The 24,124-nt window shown below is 36.2% G+C and overlaps 1 protein-coding gene across 3 annotated transcripts in view; it reads left to right on the top strand.

Moving 5' to 3' along the window:
* The window catches only part of EXOC6B (exocyst complex component 6B), a 680,715-nt gene that overhangs the window by 488,763 nt on the left and 167,828 nt on the right, over positions 1-24,124 (top strand). For all 3 annotated transcript variants that reach the window (XM_031655579.1, XM_031655578.1, XM_031655577.1), the window contains one exon: positions 17,725-17,798. In XM_031655579.1, the coding sequence (XP_031511439.1) occupies positions 17,725-17,798 (74 nt within the window). The remainder of the gene's footprint in view (positions 1-17,724; positions 17,799-24,124) is intronic.

Genomic DNA, 24,124 nt, shown 5'->3' with positions numbered 1-24,124 from the left:
TTGTGAAAGAAAATAAAGAGCATACTGAAGAGTTATCTTAAATTAGAGAACTAAAACTAGTTCATTTTGACTAGAGAATAGGATGAAATGAAGTGGGGTAGTCATAAGGAATTCATGGAAAGATAAGTTATTGTTAGATCTTGCAAGATGTATTAAGAAGCATATACTTTATTCTAAGAATACTGAGAGCTGTTTATGTTTTAGTATGAGAGTGTCATGATCATTTCTACTTTGGAAAAATAATTATAGCAACAGTGTAATAAATTCATAGGAGAGAGGCCAAGACTAGATGTAGAAACCAGTTATAAGTAGGGTTGCCAGATAAAAAACAGGATGCCTGATTAAATTTAAAGTTCAGGGGAAAAAATGAATTTCAGGTAAACAAATTACTTTACAGTATAAGCATGTCCCAAATATTACAGGTTATATGTAAATGGCCTAAGGACATAAAAAGTGTTGCTTTAGTAAGAAGGAAGCCAAAGAAAGAGTAGTTTTAGTGGAAGTAGGGTGGTGGAAACCAGATTGCAGAGTTGAGGAATGAATGGAAGATAAAGACGGTGAGTCAGTGTTTGTAAACAAGTCTTTCAGAAATTGATTTGAAAGGGAGGAAACAAGGTATTTATTTCACTTCCTCTGAGAAGTTCAGTGGTCACTTTTCTTATGTCGCTATTGTTAAGCCAAATGACTATGAACTGTTTAATTGTAAATAACACCAAACATATAATGGGACCACAAATAAAGAGAAATTATTTTTAATTTGTTTTCTTTGTAGGCATCAGTAAAATTTTCCTAATAACTTTTTCTTCTTTCTATCATTCTCTCCCCTTTCATTCTGAATGATGTACCTTTCTGGAGAATTTCAGGTCTGCTCACTTTTTTACCAAATCCAGCTGTCAGACTGCTTGAGGCCTGCCCTTCCCCTCTGACTCACTGGAATCTCTTTCTCAGCTGTCTGCCCGTCAATGGATGGAAACAAGGTGTAGCATGATCCCCTGCCCAGACAATTAACCAGGGGAAAGGGTGAGGTTCTTGACTCTCCCCTACAAAAGCATTTGTGAGGGCTTTTTCAACAAGGAACGTTTTAAAGACAGGGCTGCTTTTAATACTTGAAATGCTCATTTATGCTCTATACTTACTGGCACTTAAGATATTCCTTAAAAAGCACCAGTCTATCATGGAAAGAAGTTGCTTATGTACCTTGAGAAAAAGTTCATTTCCTTTTCCTCAAACTAATCTAAATTCCCTTTAAACACCAATCTCCTTCTCTCAGCAGTACCTAAGAGTTCAAATGCCTAATGCTTCCTTTAGAGCTTCTGTTGTGTCTGAAGTCAAATCTTTGACGCCTTACCTAATAACTACCAGCTTAAGGTCTCAGGTTTCATTGGCAGAGATTCTCTTCTCCTTTTTATTTTTAAAAATTTATTTGTTTTAGGAAAAGAGAAAAGGGAAAACACCACATCAAACTGAGCTCTTAGTCCCAAGTTTATATTCTCTAATAAGATGGATCCTAAGTCTTAGCTCTTGACCTCTGAGAATAAATTCATTAGCCTTTATAAGCAGAATGACAGACTGTTTGTTATCTATGTTAATATTGATCTAATTGCGTAAAATTAGCCTGGATGTTAGATCATTGTTTTAATACTTTACATTAAAATTCTATATTGGGGGTAAAAATTATCAGCTAATCCTAGAACAATTCCATGAAGCAAAGAAGGAAAACTAGACAATATAGAAAATGTTAACTTCTTCCAGGAAAGATATGCATAATGTTTTACTATGCCATTATCAAAAATGGTCGCTAATGAAGTCTAACGAAGACTGTTTTAATATAATATATTTAATTTTTCAATTCATTGAAGAGGTGGCCATGTAGATAAAAATGCATGTTGTTGTTTTATTGCATCCAAGGCCAATAGTTTTCACAATTACTTTTGCTGGGACATATTTGGCTATAACCTACTTATTAAAATGGACCCCATATCAAGCTGTACTGCCCTTAATCTGGATTGGACTTTATGTTCTGACCACAATTCCCTGACACCAACTGAGTATCCTACAATTCAATCTAACTGTAACTTCCCAGAGTTAGCAGAGACCCCACAAACAGGGGGGTCAGTCCGACAAGACTGCCCCACTTCAGACTCCAGTTGCAAGTCTCCGGTGTCCTCAGGCCACCTGCACTTCTGCCTAGCCAGCCACAGACTAAGACTTGCCACAATCCCTTCAGTTTCAATAATTTGCTAGAACAACACACAGAACTCACTGAAAGCTGTGTACTTACAATTATAGTTTTATTATAAAGGATACAACTTAGGAACAACCAAATGAAAGAGACACATAGGGCTTGACTGAGGTGGGGAGTATAGCGATCATCTATGTCCTCTCCTCATGGAATCTGAGTGTGTCTCCCTCTCAGCTTATCAGTGTTTTCATCAGTCAGGAAACCACACTGTGTTTTAGTGTCCACAGTTTTTATATGGGGTTTTATTGCATAGGCAAGATTGATTAAATCATTAGTTACATGATTGAGCTCAATCTCCAGTACTTCTCGCGTCCTGGAGGTCAGGGATGGAGCTCAAAGCTCCAGCTGTTCAATTCCGTAACTGGTCTTTATGGTATGGCCAGCCCCTCCCTTCAGATTCTCTAAGGCCCCGCCATCAGTTGCCTCATTAACATAAACTCAGATATTGCCTAAAGGAGCTCATTATAAATAACAAAAGGTATTCCATCACTCAGGAAATTTCCATGAGTTTTTGAAGCTCTATGCCAGGATCCAGGGACAAAGACCAGATATATTCCTTATTATATCACCGACCTCAAGAGTATATTCAATTCAGTCCCATAGCTTTAAACAAGTGAAATATTATTATCTTCATTTTACAGCTGAGACATCCGGCACTGAGAACTTACATGTTTGGCCTAGGGTCACATAGCTAATAAATTCTAAAAGGGCTAGAATCCCCATTATCTCAGCCAATGATATGTTCATTTTCTGTGGACATTAATTTGGAGTATGAGACTAAGTTTTGCTAGCAGATTGTAAGACCATATATGAAATATATATGAGAGAAACATTATCTCCTTTCAGCTTGGAATGGGTCACACTGACTTTTAAAAAAAATGTAGCTCTTTTAACCTAAGAAACGCCCCATGTGGAACCTACCTTTATAATTTTCTCACTCTCAGCATTTTTTGTAACGTATGCCATACCTCCACCTTGCTCAAGAGTCCTGAACATTAGTCTTAATATTTTTCTTGTTAACGATCAGCATTTATTTTATATTGTACACTTATAAAACAATTTGCAGTATTTGCAGTTGTTGCTCAAATTTGCTACTGTCATCATTGGCTGGGGAAACTGAGGCAGAGAGTTTTGTCCTGAAACTTATATGCTGATCAACTGTCGTCATTTTAAAAACGTTATATCCTACGCTTTCCAAGTGATTTGTGACCACTTTCAACACTATAAATTTGAAAAATGAATAAATTAGATATAAGAAAGCAAAAATGAGATGAAGGCAAGAATACAAGTAAAGGATTTGTAGAGACATAATAAAAATGTACTGACAAGCATGTTGAAGCATATACAAAATATATAGCTCTCTCATTATCTAAGAGGGCAACATTTTTTAAGTTCCAAATACTAAGAGAATTTTCTCATAATGGGAACTGAACAAAAGTCCTATGACCTGAATATTTATGTTCCCCCAAAATTCATATGTTGAAATCCTAAACTTCAAGGCAACCATATTAGGAGGTGGGGCCTTTAGGTTAGGTCATGAGGACAGAGACCTTGTAAATAGGATTAGTGCCCTTACAAAAGTGACCCCAGAGAGATCCCTTACACCTTCTACGTGTGAGCCTACAATAAGTAGGTGTTATCTATAAACCAGAACACAGGCCCAATTAGACACTGAATCTGTAGGTGCCTTGATCTTGGAGTTCCCATCCCAGAACTGTGAGAAATAAATTTCTGTTTTTTATAAGCTCCCCACTGTATGGTATTTTATTATAACAGCCTGAATAGACTAACATAAGAGGCCATAGTGTAGTATCATGGACATTTGCTTCAATTCCAATTTCATAGCCAATATAAAAATAGAATTCATATTGCTACGGGTTTTGGCAGTGCCCTTTCCTTGTCATTCCAAAATCTTAAGTCATTCTTTACATACTTCATTTTGGTTTCCATTTGTTATAATCAATGTCATCTAGAGCTACGATGTTCAGTACTATTGCTACCAGCCACAAAAGGCTGTTGCACACTTAAATTGTGGGTAGTCAGAAAATGACATGTGCTGTAAGTATAAAGTACATACCAGATTTTGAAAAAATACAAATTATCTCAATAATTTTGAAAATATTAATTTCATGTTGAAATTATATTTTTGATATATTGAGTTAAACAAAATATATTCTTAATTTTAAAATTAATTTTACTTGTTTCTTTTTGTAATGTGTCTTCTAGAAATCTAAAAATTACTCATGTGGTTTACATTTCTATTTAGACAGTGCTTTTCTAGAGAATTGATTTTCACTGTTCTGTTAAATGTCCTACAGAATGCTTTCTCAATGTAAAATTTCAGATAGCCATAGCTTCGGATATATGTTCATGCGGCAGAATAATCAGTGCTGAACGAACACATGGATAAAATTAAGTTCTTAAAAGCATAGTAAAAATATCAAGGATATAAAGTTACTGCTTTGGAACACCAGTCTTTCTCATCTCTCAGGAAGCCCACCCCTTTCATGGCAGATCTTCATCTTTCCTAGAGATTATGCACAGAAGCACTGCTGATTGCCAACGGGAGAGGCCTTATTTTAAAAGATATATGGTGAAATTGACCTTTATTTTGAAAAATTGTGACGCATTTGGGAACCTTGGAGGAAAATTGTGACTTTACATAGATCTATGTATTTTAATGAAAAGAATATTTTATATGTATACAAAGGAATGTGAAAAGTGAGTATTTGTTTCTGATATTCTAGAGTGGGAGTTGCATATTGAAATAATAGATTTAAAGGGATTAGATTGTAACTAGTTCACTGACTTAACTTTTTTGACCTTTTAAAATCTATTAATACAAAAGTCTTCAGCAATTACAAATACTCCTTTCATCTTGGGATCCTCAGATTGTAGGTTGAAATCCTAGAACATCTTTGTTATCCTTGGCTATTATTTGTCTATGGAAGACTAAGGGAAAATCCAATGCCATATAGCCTGCTATTGTTCTGCCATTTGTTATATTCTTTACTTTCTTTAACTCTTCCTCCTTTATAAGGAACTACACATTGAAAAACTTACTCATTTAATTCAGTGAATATAGCTAAAATAGTCATATCCATCATTTAGAATATTTCCTTAGGTGAAAAGCGGTACTTCATGGACTCCATGAACCTCCCATGGACTCCGTGAACTGGTAGAAAATGATAATCATCTCTGTTTTTTTGAATTTTGAAATGAAATTGTTTTTTAGTTTACTTTTTGAGATTCAACCCACTAATTTCCTTATTTACTGATTATTCTTATATGTTAGGCAAGACATAGAAATAAGCTTCTCCAGTTTTCTAGGTTTATTCCTCTTAAAACAATGCCTCTCTCCAGGTAAATGTATGTTGTCATTAACATTAGTCACTCACTGCAAGTGCCTATATCCTCATTTCTTCTCAATGCACATGGTACAGCCAGATGGAGATTGATCTGCCTGTTTATTTAGCAGCGGCAGGAAGGACTCTTCGTGCTTGTGGCTATCTTCTCATTTATGGGAGATTAATTCCTTGTTTAATTAAAAAGCCATGTCTGTCTGTCTTAGTTCTCAATTGTAAGAAGATAGGAGAATGGAACTCTAGAGAAAATTTATAAATACATTTGGAGTACTGGTTTGGCATTTGCTATTAGACTTCATTATTATCAATTTTAATCACATTTCCTACTAAATAAAAAACCTTTGAGAATATGTTAGAGTTAGCCTTCACTTTCCTCTGCCATTTTTATACATAATTTTTTTTAGCAGACTGTACTTTTTAGAACAGTTTTAGGTTTCCAGCAAAATTGGGTGGAAAGTACAGAGTTCTAATATACTCCCTGCTCTGCCACATGTATAGCTTCCTCCACATCAACACCCTGCACAAGAGTGGCACATTTGTTATAATCAGTGAACCTACACTGACACATCCTTGTTACCCAAAATCTGTAGTTTACATTAGGGTTCACTCTTTGTGTTGTACATTCTAATGGGTTTGGACAAATGTATAGTAACATGAATCTGCCACTGTAATTTTATAGAGAATAGTTTCATTGTCCTAAAAAATCCTCTGTTTTGAAATGCAAATCAAAACCACAATGAGATACCATCTCACACCAGTTAGAATGGCGATCATTAATAAGTCAGGAAACAACAGGTGCTGGAGAGGATGTGGAGAAACAGGAACACTTTTACACTGTTGGTGGGATTGTAAACTAGTTCAACCATTATGGAAAACAGTATGGCGATTCCTCAAGGATCTAGAACTAGATGTACCATATGACCCAGCCATCCCATTACTGGGTATATACCCAAAGGATTATAAATTATGCTGCTATAAAGACACATGCACACGCATGTTTATTGCAGCACTATTCACAATAGCAAAGACTTGGAATCAACCCAAATGTCCATCAGTGACAGACTGGATTAAGAAAATGTGGCACATATACACCATGGAATACTATGCAGCCATAAAAAAGGATGAGTTTGTATCCTTTGTAGGGACATGGATGCAGCTGGAATCCATCATTCTTAGCAAACTATCACAAGAACAGAAAACCAAACACCGCATGTTCTCACTCATAGGTGGGAACTGAACAATGAGATCACTTGGACTCAGGAAGGGGAACATCACACACCGGGGCCTATCATGGGGAGGAGGGAGGGGGGAGGGATTGCATTGGGAGTTATACCTGATGTAAATGACGAGTTGATGGGTGCAGCACACCAACAAGGCACAAGTATACATATGTAACAAATCTGCACGTTATGCACATGTACCCTACAACTTACAGTATAATAATAATAAATAAATTATAAAAAAAATCCTCTGTTTTGCACCTATTAATCCCTCCCTTTCTTCTGTCCCCTAGCAAGCCCTGATCCTTTACTATTTCCATAATTTTCCCTTATCTAGAATGTCATATAGTTGGAATCATACAATATGTAGCCTTTTTTATTAGCTTCTGTCATTTAGTAATATGCATTTTAGGTTCTTTTATGTTTTTTCATAGCTTGATAGCCCATTTCTTTTTAGTACTAAATAATATTCCCTTTTCTGGAAATAACATCGTTTATTTATCCATTCACCTACTAAAGGACATCTTGGTTGCTTCCAGATTTGGGAATTATAAATACAGCTGCTCTAAACATCCATTCCCAGATTCCTATGTGGACATAAGTTTTCAACTCATTTGAGTAATACCAAACAATGCAATTACTGGGTTGACGATAAGAGTATGTTTAGGAGAAATAGGAAGTACCAGGAATCAGTTTTCCCACCTAAGCAATAATTACCCTGGCAGAATTTATCTGATGTAAGTATTTTGGAACTGCAGAGTCTATAAAACGCTCGCAACTTCCAGAGGAAGGCTTGGACATTAAAGTGTGGTTAACTTTAATCAATTTTATTTCTTGGTACACTAATAGCTACCCATCCGCAACCCCAATCCCATGGCAGGCAATTGTGCATGTGTTCCCAAAGCAGCTTACACACAACTTGTGGCAGCCAGAGTGGGCAAAATGACCTTGTCCTCCAAATATTGAGTAATTGTCTTCTGATTGCTGAATGCTGCTTCTAATCACAGAGGTTCAGACAGAGATGGGCGATCATTCTTTTTTGTTTTCCCAGGATTGTTGTTCGCTCCTGCTCCTCTGGCTAAAGTGATGTCAGGAGATTTAAAGAGCTCATGCTTTTATTCTCCCTACTTCTCTTCATTCTTTTTTCTTTTTCCCCATTTGGGAGCCAAACATTAAAGACTAAGACATTCAAAAGCAATTGCATAATTGGAGAAAATTAGAAACTAACTGTAGAGGTCCAGAGAAAGGCACCTGCTCAGAAAAGATGTGAGAGGACCTGAAGTTTACATATCAGGCTGATCCTTGCCATAGACATGGTCTATAACAATCAACAAAAAAATCAACAAAAACAGTAACAAAAAACAGCAAGTCCTAGAGAAGGGGAAGGATATTTTTTCCAAAGTTGCCATATTATTAGATTCAAATGTCCAGTTTTCAATTAAAAATCACAAGAAATACAAAGAAACAGGAAAGTATCACGTATTGCCCACGCAATGCAAAAAAAAAAAAAAAAAGTAAATCGACAGAAACTGCTCCTGGAAACGACCTGATGGTGGATCTACTAGACAAAGACTTTAAAACAACTCTCTTAAAGATGTTCAAAGACCTAAAGAAAGATGTGAGGAAATTCATGGAAATGATGTATGAGCAAACTAGAAATAGCAATAAAGAGATACAAAACCTAAAAAGAAACAAAAAAGAAATTTTGGAGCCGAAAAGTACAATAACAAATGAAAATTGGACTAAAGGGATTCAAAGGTAGATTTGAGCAGAAACAAAAAAGAATCAATGAATGGGATGATAAGGCAATGGAGATTATTGGGTAAGGAACAGAAAGAAAAATGATAGAAAAAAGTAAACAGAACCTAAGGGACATGTGAGACCCATCAAATGGGCCAATCTAGCCATTTGGAAGTCCTCAAGGAGGAGAGAGAAATGGGTAGAGAGAATATTTCAAGAAATAATGACTGTAAAATTTTCTAGATTTCCTGAAAGATATGAATATAAACATGCCAGAAGAACTCCAATTTAAATGAACTGAAGGATCTTACAAGACTCTTTGTAAGCATTTCTGTTTTGGTGCTTACAAGACTCATTACATACAAAGGATCCTTAATAAGATTTGTAGGTTTTTTTATTACAAACTTTGGAGGCCAGATGCAGTAGGTCAATATATCCAAAGTACTAGAAAAAAAACCTATCAATATATATATTTCCAGATATGTATATGTAATTTTATACATATAATTTTATATATAATCTGTAATTTTATATACATATCTGAAAAAAATTATCCTTCAAGTGAGGGAGAAATTAAGACACTACCAGATAAATAGAAGCTAAGAAACTTCTTTCCTACTAGACCTGCCCTGCAATAAATGCCCAAGGGAATCCTACAAAGTGAAATGGAAGTACACTAGACAGTCACTTGAAGCCATATGAATAAATGAAGATCTCAGTCAAGGTACATGCATGGGCAATTATAAAAGCTAGTATTATTATCACAATGGTTGGCAACTTCTTTTTGTTTTGTTTGTTTGTTTTGAGACAGTCTCACCCTGTTGCCCAGGTTGGAGTGCGGTGGCATGATCTTGGTGCACTGCAGCCTCCACCTCCTGAGTTCAAGCAATTCTTGTGCCGCAGCCTCCCAAGCAGCCGGAACTAGAGGTGTGTGTCACCACGCCCGGCTAACTTTTTGTATTTTTAGTAGAGATGGGGTTTCACCATGTTGGCCAGGCTGGTCTTGAACTCCTGGCCTTGAGTGATCCACCCGCCTTGGCCTCCCAAAGTTCTGAGATTACAGAAGTAAGCCACCGTGCCCAGCCTTCTTTTTGTTTTTTAAGAGAATAATACATTAGAAAAATTATTAACCTAAAATTTAGTATTTAGAAGTTAACCAAGGAGGTAAAAGATTCCCCACACTAGGCTTAATAGTATTCCATTGTGTATATACAACATTTTCTTTCTCCATTGACCATTAATGGGCACTTAAGTTGCTTTCATGGCTAATGTGAGTATGAATATAAATGCTGTAGTGAACACGGGAGGGCAGATACCTCTTTGAGATATTGATTTCATTTCCTTTGGCTATATACCCAGAAGTGGGATTACTGGTAACTATAGTTTTAATTATTTTTCTTTTCATTGTTTTTTGGTTTTGGTTTTTTGTTGTTGTTGTTAATATTTTCAGAGACACAGTGTCTCGCTATATTGCCCAGGCTGGTCTTATCCTCAAGCAATCCTCCCACCTCAGCATTCTGAGTAGCTGGGATGACAGAAGCAACTACACCTGACTCATTTTAATATTCTGAGGAACCTTCATTCTCTTTACCAAAATAGCTGCACTTATTTACATTCCCAATAACAGTATACAAGGATTTCTTTTTTTCCACACCCTCACCAGTGTTTGTTATGCCTTGTATTTTTGATGATAGCCATCCTTACAAGTTGTAGGATGGTTTATCTTATTGTGGTTTGATTTGCATTTCTCTGATAACTTGTGATTTTGAGCACTATTTCATATACCCAATAGTCATTTGTATGTCTTTTTTAGAAAAATGTCTATTTAGGTCCTTTGCTCAAGCTAAGGGCTTGTAAATTTTGTTTATCTTTTCAAGAAAGCTAACTCTTAGTTTTATTGATCTTTTCTATTTTTTTCTAGTCTCTATTTCATTTATTATGCTCTGATCTTTATCATTTCCTTCCTTCTAATTTTGTGCTCAGTTTGTTCTTTTTGTAGTTCCTTGATGTGTGAAGTTAGGTTGTTGATTTGAGAACTTTTATTTTCCTTAATGTAGGTATTAATAAATATCTATAATTCTGATACCTAATAAATTCTAATAAAAATCAACTTCCCTCTTAAAATTGCTTTTTATGCATCCCATAAGTTTTGATATATTGTGTTTCTGTTTTTATTTGTCTCAATATATTTTTATTCCCTTTTTAATTTCTTATTTGACCCATTGGTTATTTAGAAGGGTGTTGCTTAATTTCCACATATTTCTGAGTTTTTATAACTTCTTATTATTGATTTCTGGTTTTATATACGATTATGCTCAGAAAAGGTACTTTAGATGATTACAGTCATGTTAAATTTGTTAAGACATGTTTTGTGACTCAGCATATGACCTATCCTGTAGAATGTTCTCTGAGCACTTGAGAAAAATATATAGTCTACTACCGTTGGGTGGAATGTTCTTATGTATTTGGTAGGTTCATTTGGTCTATAGTGTTGTTCAAATCTGATGTTTTCTTATTGCTTTTCTGTCTGGATGATCTATCCACTGTTAAAAATGTGGTATTGAAGTCCCCTGTCATCATATTGCTGTATTTCTCCTTTCTGCTCTGTTAATATTTGCTTCATGTATTAAGTGTTCCAATTTTAGGTCCATATCCTCCTGATGAATTGATTCCTTTATCATTATATCATTACCTTCTTTGTCTTTTGTGACAGATTTTTACCAAAAAGTGTATTTTGTCTGATATAAGACAAAACTTCTAATTATCATTGCCATGGAATGTCTTTCTTCATCCTTTCATTATCAGTCTGTTGTGTCCTTAAGGCTAACACGAGTCTATTGTAGTAATGTATTACATGTTCTGGATACAAGTCCTTTGCCAGACATGATTTGTGCATATTCTTTTTAAAATCGTGGTAAGAACACGTATATGACATCTACCCTCTTAAATTTTTAGGTGTACAATATACAGTACAGTATTGTTCATTATAGGCACAATGTCCTACAGCCCCTTGTCTTTCTCGAAGTTGGAGATCTAGTGAGTTTCATATTTAAAATATAAAAAGGCAAAGAATAATTTACATCATACAGTCTTACCCTAGATAATTAATGGTATCTATTTTGTATGATTACATGTCCATACAAGCACACTTAGACAAGTATACTCAGATGAATCTCCAAGGAGCTTTTCCTTTCCACCTCCACCTCCTCCTCCTTTTCTCTCTCCTTGACATTGTTCTCCCTTTGTTCTTACTTCCTTATCTTCTGGCCGTCCTTTCTCTGACCAGTAGGATCTGAATTGGATTCCCTATGGAGTACATCAACTCCTTTCTGTAATTAGCTTAGTGGAACCACTGTGATGTGATGCAAGAAGGCTTGGCTTCCCTAGACACTTCATAGTCTAGCATACCCTTCATCTGTTGCTCCAGGGAGCCAGATACCAGGAAACCATTATGTTAATACAGCAACAACAGCTCTTATTTTTTCATTCCCACGAAGAAAACACATGTGACCTAACATGATCTTAAGCTATAAACAAGTAGCTAGTATAGCTTAGGCTTTTATGCTTTTTTCCCCTAATTCTCTGGCATTTTGGCCAAAACCAAATCCCTAATCCATTCAGCAAGAGCAGGTGATGCTATCGTGTCCATTGTCTAAACTGGAAGTTTACTGGAAACAATAGTATACTGATGTTATCTAGGAACCTCTTGTTAACATTTTGCAGATTGTCTTTTCACCTTCCTCCTATTTGAACAAGTTATTTTTTCTCCCAAAATTGCTATTTTATATACTTGCCAGACATTGTGCTAGTTTCGCTTTTCTGAAATACATTTTACCTTGTTCATCTTACTTTGAAAACTCTTCTTGTTCTATGGCATTTTGCAAAGATTTAGAAAAATTAGCTTTATATTTTTTCTCACAGCCTTCTTTTGATAAACTCCCAAATGTCCTATCTACATATATAGATTATAGACTAATGCAGTTATTTTGACTTCTCAAGGCCCCTCCTAACTCACTCTACCATTTTATTCTAATTTAGTATTCTGTGCTCTTTTATATATGTTGCTTTCTTCAGCCAAGTGTGAATGTACCAAATTAAAGTTAATTTGTTTCTTTCCCCTTGACTAAGTGACAGAATTTGTTAATTTTAAGATCAGCCTACAAGAAGTCTAGAAAGCATTTTGAAATGGGTGGAATCCTTCCTTTTCTCCCTCTGGTAACTTCATTATAATGTGAAGATTATTAGAAATATAAAATTATAGCATAGTTTTGAAAAATTGATAGTTTTTAAAAATGACTACCATATCTCATAGATTTTTGTGTGTATGAGAATATGAAGAGTTAGATATTTGGCAAGTAAAGTATATTAGTGATTTTCTTTCTCCTCTGATTCATTTACTGACAATATGCCTTCTTTCCTGCAATTTTGTATACCTCCTTTTAACTTTTTAAGTGAAAATATTTCCTTCATAAATTTCAAATGAATTGGCAGTTTCCTCATTGAAAGATTTTGCACATTTGCAAATGGTATCTTGGAGTCAGTTCCTGATATCAGCTTTGATTCTGTGAGTTTCTACCATGCATGATTGGACAGGAGCAGGGCAGAACTACTGGGAAGAGCCAAGCTTTCTTGGAGAATGGGTTGGTACCTGTCGGAGGCTCTTCTATCCTGAACAAGTTTCCCAAGACGAAGCCACCTTGCTAGTCTCACTGAACTTTGATTCAGTCTCCCAGTAACATGAATTGGTCAAAGGTAGGGTTTGGTTCTGCGTTGAGTGGAGCAAGTACCTTGATTTCCTTGCCAGTGCTTCAGAATCTCTGGTACTGGCTTGGATCACTTAGATACTGAAAACCTACTAAAAATTCTGGATTGCAAAGATAAGTCCAGAAAGGGAATTTCCATTGTGACCTATGTATCCGTTGGTTTCACTTGGCCAATATTGCATGTATTTCTCTTTCTTATTATGTCAGAGAAGGACAATTTTAATTAAAAGCTCTAAAGAGAGGCTTCTTGTGTGTACATATAATCAATTTGAGGATGCATCAGCATATTACAAGAGACTGGGAGCCTCCTGCCCCTCTCTCATGTGGTAGTTTTCCTCTTCTTTCTATCAAGTAGCATCTGAGAATTTGGGTTTACAGACCGATCCTAGTTGCCAGTAATGCTAAATCTTGAACAAATTATATTTCTTGTTACTAGGGAAAGTACTGCAATATGAGCTCCACTACATAATGTGTATGTGTTTGTGTGTGTTCTTCCATTTCCTTCTCTCAGGGTATAAAAGTGGTCTGTATTTCTTTTTAAAGTTTATAAAATATAAAGAAGAAAAACAAACCCTCATAACCTTCCTCTCTGTAGCAGCCTGGGGTAACATTATGACGTGAGTGCTTACTATCATGTTTTCTATGCATATTATATTTTATATAGTTGAAATTAGAGTGTATACAAATTCTCCTTTATTTTAAAAAATATTCGCACTTTCTAACGCTATTAACATTTTAAATATATTTTAAAAGTTAATCATATTTCTGAGGGCATATTGAGTCACAAAGTTACAAAATACCTATTTTATACATTTATTAAATTTTTAAAAAATACTAATGAAAATTACTATGCTGTAGCTAGAACACTAGTAGTTAATAATATCAATTTCCTTTAAAGGAAGTAATTAAATAGTGCCTATAAATAAATTAGCAATGCCAACTCACTAACTCATCACTGAGCCATCGCTGAATTTTTTTCTTATCTTTTGTCCTTGATATAGAACAGTGTTTCTTAACCTTTTTTGAGCTACCAACCCTCTGAGAATTCAGTGTAAGCTATGAACCTTCTTTGCAGAGAAATTCATATTTACACTGAAAAACTAATTATAATGATACTCAATTATGATATGCTAGGCACTCTGCCAACTGCTTCACATGTGTTATTCTGTTTAATCCTCATAGGAGCACTATAAGGAATGTTCTATTATCCTCATTTTTTAGATAAAGATATTGAAGTGTAAAGAGGTTAAGTAAATTGTGTAAGTCCATAGAGTTACTAAGTGGAAAGCTGGGATTCAAATTCTGATTTTTATTGCTCCAAAGCCCATCCCTTTAATCAATGTGCATATAATTTTAGGGAGCTCATGAATTCCTAAAGCCTGTTTATTGATACTCAGATTAAGGACCCCTTACCTATTACAATCCAGAGATTTTCATTGGCAGTGAAGAGCACATGTGACCAATGAATCTTGCTATTTGTGTAACTTATTTAATTAAAACACAATATTGGTTGAACATCTACTATTTTGAGTGGATATTTGGTTTTGTGAAATGGTCTTTATCCCTAAGGAGTTTGCTATCTGTGTGAGAAGACAAGAATTATATACATAAAGCAATGAGAAAACATACAAATATGAGGTTGAATATATACTCATTAGACATTTCCATAAGCTATATGTGAAAATTAATTTCTTTACTTTGTCATACCTGATGCAACTGTCATTCTTTGATTCCTTGATTTATAAAAGGGGCAATCAAGCCTAAAAGGTCATTATATCCTTTGGGAACCTGGAAGATTCAGTGTGTCATAAAAATGAGGTCAATAAAGTGACTCTGAGAACTAAATGCGTATCACATCCAGATTCCTAAATTGTTTCATCAGCTTAATCTATTAGCCCGAGGGAGCATGCCCAATAAGGAAATTCAAGAATGTGTAGCCAGCTTCCAAGCATTCAGACGGGTGATTCCATTGAGTTGGACGTATATAGGATGGCAGAACATCTTGATAATTGCTGCCATTTTGACACAAGTAGGGTTTGTACTGACAGAGAAGTCTTCAGATGCTTCGAGTGATACAGCATAGACTTGAGTTATGCAGTGCCAAGTGTGACAATCCATCATCCTTGGGAGAAACTATCAAGTATGGGAAGCTAATTTTAGCTGACCACCTAACAATCCAAGCAGTCAAAAAGAATAGCTGTGGCTGTAATTCAAAGAATTGCTATTAACAGGAGCATAGTATGGGAAAATTGTACATTTAACTCGAATAGCTCCTGTATACAAGGTTATCACAGATATTGGCTATTGTAGATATAAACAATGGATTATATCAAGCTTTTTATTAACATAGCCTTCATAAAATCATCATACAGTTTTAGAATTTTACTTTTTTTTTTTTTTTTTTTGAGACTGAGTTTCGTTCTTGTTGCCCAGGCTGGAGTGCAATGACGCGATCTCAGCTCACTGCAACCTCCGCCTCCCAGGTACAAGTGATTCTCCTGTATCAGCCTCCCAAGTAGCTCAGATTACAGGCATGTGTCACCATGCCTGGCTAATTTGTTTGTATTTAGTAGAGACAGGATTTCAACACATTAGTCACGCTGGTCGCAAACTCCTGATCTCAGGTGATTCACTCGCCTCGGCCTCCCAAAGTACTGGGATTATAGGCGTGGGCCACCGTGCCTGGCCAGCATTTTACTCTTTTAAAAAAGTTTTATCACTTGGGCAATATACAACAGAATTAATTTATGTATGGCATTTGAATTTTCTTACCAAAGCAAGTAGAAGCTTTAGTACTGCTAAGCATGCCATATAGTTTATCTCATTAAAATAAAAAAAGAGGCATTTTTAATTTTAAATGTCTACAATAAGAATTGTGTATATTGTTGTTTAATACATCTGTGCTATATTTTAATTAGTTTAATAAATTGCTTTAAATTTCATTTTGTGTAATGTTCTCATAATTCCTGCAAACTAAGTCATTAGCATTATTTTTAAAAGTGGGGCAAGGGTTTTATGAAATGCTATGTCTGAGAAGCCACCAAATGGAAAATATTTTTAAAGAACAGAAGTTCCTAACCTTGTTCACAAATTACCATTTGAATCTATCCAGCCACTAGTTGTTGGAAGTAATTTTCTAGACATATATGCAAATATCTTGATAGATTTTATTGATTCCAAAAGAAGAATATGATACCAACTCTGTATAGTTTCTTAAATTCAGTCCTGGATAGAAATATAATTTGAAGGAAAACATTCCTTTTCATATTTGCTTTGAACAGACACTTGAGTTGTTTTTGAGGTAAATAGGAGATTGGCTGTGGGCTTCATAGAAAGAATTGAAGAATAGTCTAACTGCCCAACTTTTGGATTTGGCATGTGTGTGTATGTGCATGTGTGTGTGTGTGTATAGGGAACTTAAGACCTTTTCATTTCATAATAAGCAGGGCTCAGGGACAATAAAATTTGACATTCTTAAGTGTTACTAGTTTTTGTCCCTATATCCCTGTACAGCCATCTTCTTGTTAACGACATAGAAGCCAGAGTCATAAACTGAGCATGTACCCAAGACGCCACTGTAAATTGCAGATAGTATTCATGTAGTCTCTTCAGGCTAAGATTAAATTGGGGTAGAGGAAGAAGAAAGAATTTTTGAGAGTGGAATGGAAGTAGAAGTCAAGGACAAAGAATACGCTAGAAGGACAGACACGTGCAAATGTTCCCTAAGTTTTGCAGTGAGATTTATTCAGATGGACCTTTTCATATCTGTAAATATTCCTTTGCTCAAAAGCCAAGCCATGGATTGGGATAGCCTCTGCTTCTGGGGTGTGTGTGTATGTGTGTGTGGGTCGGAGCGGGGAGGCGGGCAATAATGCAGTCATGAGATAATACAAATAATCAGTGAGGGAATAATTAATGATGTGGCAGGGAATATTTTTTGATAAATGCTTGGGGAATGAGGTGACAAGCGTGAAATTAGAAAATTCCTTCAGCGATCTAAAATATAAATAGCTTTCGGAACTGAAAAGAGTTTCACAGCTGAAGATTTTATTGTGTTGAGAGGAAAAACTTTTTTCTCTCCCCCACTCCCTCCTCCTTTGCAAGTTGTTTGTCCATTCACAAAACAAATACTCTGAAGCCCAGCGCAGCTCATGGGAATAAATTTCAGGTCGAATTAGTACAGTTTCCTTGCTGTCAGGATGCTGGAATTAATGGTGTTTTGATGACACGAATTTTGAAGGGCAAACAAAGAAGCTGAAGGGAGAGAGACATGACTCCTTAGAAGCTTGGTCCTCCTCTCCCCCAGCTTCTCTTGTCTTCCCTGTCATCCGTCTGCCAATCTCCCTGTCCATGGTTAGTTAAAGGCGCTTTTTATCCTCTTTTCTTTCCCACAGAGTTTGCCAGATCCGGCCCGGTGCCTGGGTTCCAGGAGGACACGCTGCAGTTGGCCTTCATCGACTTGAGACAAGTAAGTCTTTGTGTTTTTGTTTTTTGTTTTTCTTTTAAGATGTGTGACTGAAGACCATCAGGTCTTAAGGAAAAGGGGAAGGGAGGGGGATCGGCATTGGCGATTCACATTGGAGACCTAAGGGTTTTCCCTGTATTTGAGGCCACCTCTTTTATTTAGCTATCTGGGATCCTTAGCTATGGTGGAGTTAAAGGTTTTGTGGGTAAAAGGGAAGGCGGCAGTGGGAGGAGGGACCCAGAGTAGAGGGACTCAAGTGACCCTCAAGTGATGCGACCCATTGTGCTGTTGTTGGCTTTTGCAGACATAGCAAAAAGATAACTCAGCAAACCAATGCTAAGCAGGTGCACTGATGCAGAGACTGCCTGCTTGGAGAAGTTTTGTTTGTAGATAATGTGGCCAGTAGCATTTAAGAAAATGAAATATTTTACATTCTGGATTGTTGGTTTGGTTTGTTGACTTTTTCCTGCTGCCTTAAGTCTTCCCGCCTCCTCCTTTGTAGAATCTGGTCAGTCATGGGTAACTAAGTGGTCGTTTTTGAAGATGATTAGAAAAGGCCTGGACCAGTCATGCTAACCCTATTAAAGTAATGTGATGAAAGCTGGTACTTGGGCATACCTGAGCTTTGGCAAGCCCATTAGATAGAACCAGTCATTCTATAGGACTGTTTCTTGCAGATTGAACTGAGTGGGTTGGTAGGCCTTGGTGGTTTGGATATAGGGAACAGGGTGGGCGGGGGCCCAGTGAGGGAGAGAGTTAACTGGGCTCTGTCATCTCTTCACTCTTAAGATGGATGGGGTTGGATAGAAAGTGTGAATGAAGTAAGAATCAATGACTGATGCTTCTTTCCTATTAAAACAATCTTTTTTTTGTCTGTTTAAAAAAGGGGGCTGGCTTTGTTTCTCCTGCCATAATGATGCAGTGCCTCTTGTTTTCAGAGCTGACATAGTTTGCATTCTGAAAACTTTTAGATGCCCAGGGTATTTCTTAAAGCTGCAGGACCCCTTGTATCGGTAGTTCCTTACCACTGTGATTCGATTCATGCTGGAACAGCTTTTAACCCATAATGGATGGCCTGAGCTACCCCTGAATCCTTGTAGATGGGTGGTGTAATCTGTCATCTGATGACAATTCTGGAAAGCACTGTTAAGCAGAAAACAGAAAATTGTGTGTCTATAGACCTGCCAAAGTTTGAGGATTCAGGCTGTGTCCCAGAAACGTGTGTCAACTTAATATTTGGGGGCCAAGGTGGGGGTTCTCTTGCACATTAAGGATTCACCAGCCTGATCACAAATGGAACAATCTCTTCCCACACTTAAGACCTTCCACCTGTAGTTTTAGCAACTCAACCGAGACTTTAATCCCTTGACTGATGTAAGATTGAAAGATTGGGATTTTGGTTTAGGGTATGTGAAGTGATATCTGTTGGATTCCCTCCCACACTCCTGCTTCTTCTCAGAAACTTCTAACCCAATTGGCTTTTCTTGGAAAGCAGAAATTGAATTTCATTGGAGAAACACATCCAAGGAAAAATGTTTCCGTTCTCACTATTCATGAGAAGGAAGCATGGTTATTCTCTCCAGTTTGTGGTTTTGGTCCCTATGGAAAGGAACTAGTGTTCACAGAAAATGTTAACTAAGGGAGTAAGTTAGAAAGCACAGCCAAAATAAGGTGGATCAGAGTCAGGAATGAATGTGCAAGTACTTGTAAGCTCTCAGTGAGCCCTGTCATTTATGCTTAAGTTCCTATTTTCTATTACATTTTTCTTCCCAGAGTTGCTTTTGTAATGTTTTAATGGTAGAAACCCAAAATCCAAAATTTTACTGGTAATGAAAGAGTATGCCTTTTTCTATTCATTCTGTCACCTAATTTCTACTTATACTTGTCTCTACTGAAACAACTTAAAGGGATAATTTTTCTAACCTAGACTGTTTGAAAAAATTCTTTAGTTCTTGGTCTGTAGCTCATTATTAGTAGACCTCAGGTAGGTGGAGTCATTGTGAAAAAAATGATCTCTCCACATCCTATGCTGAAAATATTTATCTCTTTGCAGTTTGTCTTAGTCATTCTCAGAACTTATTTAAAGGAGCATCATTTTAAAAGGAGGCTTCTGAACTACAGAGATGTTCAAACTCTAAACAGAAAACCTGGGACTATGTTTTCTTAAACATTTAGGCTTCTAAAGTAGAATTTTTGAATTTTGGGATTGGAGGATAATCTTAAAAATTATGTAGTATTACCTTTGGCTTTATACTTCAATCCCTGTACAACACCCCAGACTTTGATTGAATATCTTCCTTGAGGAGGATCCACTACCCCAAAGCAGCAAGTTCCACCTTACGACAATATGATTATTAGAAAGATATTTCTTAAGTTGGCTAAAATCTGTCTCACTTAACCTTAACCCTTTAAATCTTTATATTTTTATTTGGGCATCCCCAATTAGAGGAATGGGCTTCCTAGTCCTCATTTATTGAGCCTCCTATTTGCTAGTATTTGAGTCTTTTTCATATGTCACATTGTTACCTATTTCTCATCTAGTCCTCACAGGGTTGATTTTATGGACCAAAACTGGATACTACTCTCACCGGTCTGTGTTTTTCTTTCAGGCATGTTATTAAGAACACAGATTTTTCTTTCATTATATAATGACCTATCTAAACCTTTAACTGACCGCCTGAGTTATCTAGCTTAAGTGATTTAATCATTATGCCCTTAATAAGCCAAAGATAAAAATATTAAATAGGAATGGCATAAGTTAAAGGAAGAAGCTAAGGTAAGCTAAAGTTAAGGTAAATTATAGGGTACACACTCATGTAAGAAGAGGATCTGCCCCCAGTGCAGTGCAGCAAGGATATTCTTTTACTGTCATTGAGTGTATTTGACTCTCTGCTTTATATGTGTATTCTGAACGTGCTTTCATAGTCTCTTGCTTTAGAGAGTTTCAGACAGTATCAATTGAATGAATACTTTTAAAATATTCAAAACATGGAATATTTGATGAAATCATCTTTGTATAGACTATAATAACAGTGTCATTTAAAAGCTATAGAATTTCACTGGGAAGCAAATTAGATGTGGATAGAAAACTATTCATCCTTTTTCACTTGTCCTATTCTCACTTTTCTACTTCTTGGAGAAGGAGAGATGACATTTTGAATATACAAGCTTTCATGATATTTTGTTTTTGTGTGGCACTTCAGAGTTAAAGTACAAATAAGTTAAACCTCATTTGTCAGATTTCTGAGTTTGGAAAACCTACTATTAATAGTATTGTGAATTACAGGGTACAAATCAAAATCCCCTTCTTTAGCACTTTGTGTTTTCTGTCTTTGTAAGTTCATAGAAGTAGGATTGCAGTATGACTTCCCATGCAAACATCAAATATATGTGTATATTTCCATCAAAATCCAAATTTGGGCTAATGCTGAATTTTGAGAAGGATAGCTTAAAGACTCATTTAATTAGCTATCTTGAAGTGGCATGTAAACACCAAGTGCTGACCTTTAATGGTTCATAATTGAGAATTACAATATAGGACCAATAGTAGATTCTCAGTACTTACTTTATTCTTTAAACTGTGGCATGGTTTGTATTTTTCTTCCATGGTTAAACATTAAGTAGATAATGCCGATGAACACTAGAATTTGATTTTCATTTCAGTTTATTTTATCAAAGTCTAAGTGCCTACTTTGTACAAATCACAACCTAAGTGTTGTGGGAATACAAAAAAGAATATAGTATAATCTGTGCCCTCTGGGAGCAAAGGAATGACCAGCAAATTCCTGATTCTAGTATAAGGCACACTGTGATAAGTACTACATTGAAGGATGAAGCCATTATGTATGTTTCAGTTATTTCAGTGACTTTTGCTACATAATAAATTACCCCACAACATGTTGGCTTGAAACAAGAACCACGTATGAAGCTCAAATTTCTACAGATTCTCAATTTAGGGTAGTTTCAGCTGGGCTTACTCATAATTTGAGGTCTGCTGCTAGATGGGCTAGGAACTGGTTGGTCTAGGAAGCCTTAGCTAGGGCTACTCTTTTCTACTCTCTCTCATCTCTCATTTACAAACAACCTAACCTAGACTTATTTACATGGCATCTTGGCAGAGTTCCAAGAAAGCAATAGGAAATGCGCAAACTCCTTGAAGCCTATGCTTGGAACTAGCAAACCATCAGTTCTACCACATTCTTGTGGCTAGAGTTAGTCACAAGGCCAGTCCAAATTCAAGAAATGGGGACATAAACTTCAATTTACACTCTAGTTGAGCTATAAGACATATATAAACGATGCAAATGAAGAGCAAGATTGTACCTGTAAGTGCAAAAAGAGGCCATGAAGTAGAGAGGCCTATGTGTGCCTGAGTCACTATAAAATATTTCATGGAAAAGGTGAAGAGTCGCACTGAAATTCAAGCATTGTTAAGGGAAGAAAATATGTAAAGCATAGAAAATAGCAGATTTAAGTTTTGTTTTAAAACATGGATGTTTCGTATGTTAGTTTAATTAGGATCTAGACTGTCTTTTCTCTTTTAAGTATTAGGCTGATCTCTTTAAGCCCCCATTTCTTAATTTCTCATATTAGTTTTTGTTGTTCATCTTCCTCATATACCTCTTCTTTTATGTCCTATCTATTCTCGTCATTAAATGCTACTATTTGCAGGCTACCCTGAAACATTTCACATTTCTGTTATTCACATTCATTGTAAGTGCTTAACTTCCTTTGATAATAGTTTGCATTATTTATTTAATCTGTGATAGTTCACCTTCATGTTTGGCCAAAGGCTTGAGGGTGTTCCTTTTCTTAGTAACATCCTGTTATTTTCTGTTCCTTGGCCCCAGCAGTTATTTACTTCTGATATATACTTAAGTTTTTATAAAGCTGAATGAACTAGGTTGTGACATTGCATCAGATCTCGTGAATGGAGCTTGTTGGCAATGACTCTCATACAGCAAGCCATCCCAAGATATCTAGGGCTTTTTTTAGATTGAGCTGTTGATATTCCCCCTAGGCCAGTTATTCCCCAATTTCTAACCTGTATTCTAAAGTAAACACAGTGCATTTCCATTGCAGACACTTAACCTGCCTTGAAAACAACTATAAGACCTAAGAGAAATAGTTGCATATTTCTTTTGAGATGTTGAACAAATACTGCTGCTACTCCTTTTAGAGGTATAGAGGTAAAACCTGTACCTTCGGTTAGTTAACACCCATGAGGAAAACGAGAACAATTCAAGAACTTAACTATGTAGAACTGCCCCTCCTACTTCTCATCCTGTCATGATCCTCTTCAATAAAATTTTGATTTTCAAATCAAATTGCCCAAGTCTAGTGAATATTATGTGTTCCTGGAAGGAACATTCCCCCTTTGCTTGACTGCTATGGCTCATAGGAAAAAATCTTAACTTTAATAATTATTGTATTTTAGCCTCATTAGAAAACCCGTTTATATTAAAAGCTGATTGTTTTCTGATACAGCAATATACCAAAAAGACATGTAGTCCATAGGATTTATTTTTTAATGTTTTACCATAACCAGTCTAAACTATCCCCTAACTAGGAGGCTTCATAGGAGGTGGGGCTGGGGTAGGGCAGGCCCATATCTCAAAAGCCCAGAGATATCAGTCTTCTGTTTTTCATTATAACTATTAAACTATTAACAGGAAGCCATTTCCCACATGTACTTAATATTGGTCCTGAACTTGCTGAACTATAACTTGGGTTTTGGGAGGTGAACTATAGTTTTCCCAAGTGTTTACTGAGCAGTTACTGAGCAGTTAATGAAGAGAAGTGTGGGGGTAGGTAGCAGGGAAACGTTTTTATGAAAGGATATTTTTGGTAGAGAAAATACAGTTGTTTGCAAACCTTCTAGTTGGGAAGTGTATGGACCAGTAATGTTGTCAGTAGAGATACTCTCCAAGTGCTCAGTTGAAATATTCTGTTGAACTTCAGATTGTATATGATCTCAAATAATAGCCTATAAAACTGGGAGCCATCTATACCATAGTCAGAAATCAAATAACTTGATAACTCATGGAATTAGAAGACGTCATTACTATGACTGTTGTGGATAATAGGGTTAGAAGGAATGAGTTAAGCCATAAAGTACATTATCTTGGAAGAGATTATCTGTACCACTGATAGAGTAGCATGTATATATGAGGTGGGCAGGTGAGAAATGAAATCCAGGGTCATCATATCCCAAAGGCATTTGGTGGTTAGAAGAGGATATAGTAATATCAGACCACCTGCACATATCTCTTTGCAGATGCAGAGCCACTACATGTCCTGCAGACCATATTTCATATCTTGACATAGCC

This window comes from Papio anubis, chromosome 14, assembly GCF_008728515.1.
Source record: "Papio anubis isolate 15944 chromosome 14, Panubis1.0, whole genome shotgun sequence".
In the NCBI taxonomy this organism is placed as follows: Eukaryota; Metazoa; Chordata; class Mammalia; order Primates; family Cercopithecidae; genus Papio; species Papio anubis.
The sequence above is the reverse complement of the archived record's forward strand: the minus strand, read 5'-3'. Positions and strand labels throughout refer to the sequence as shown.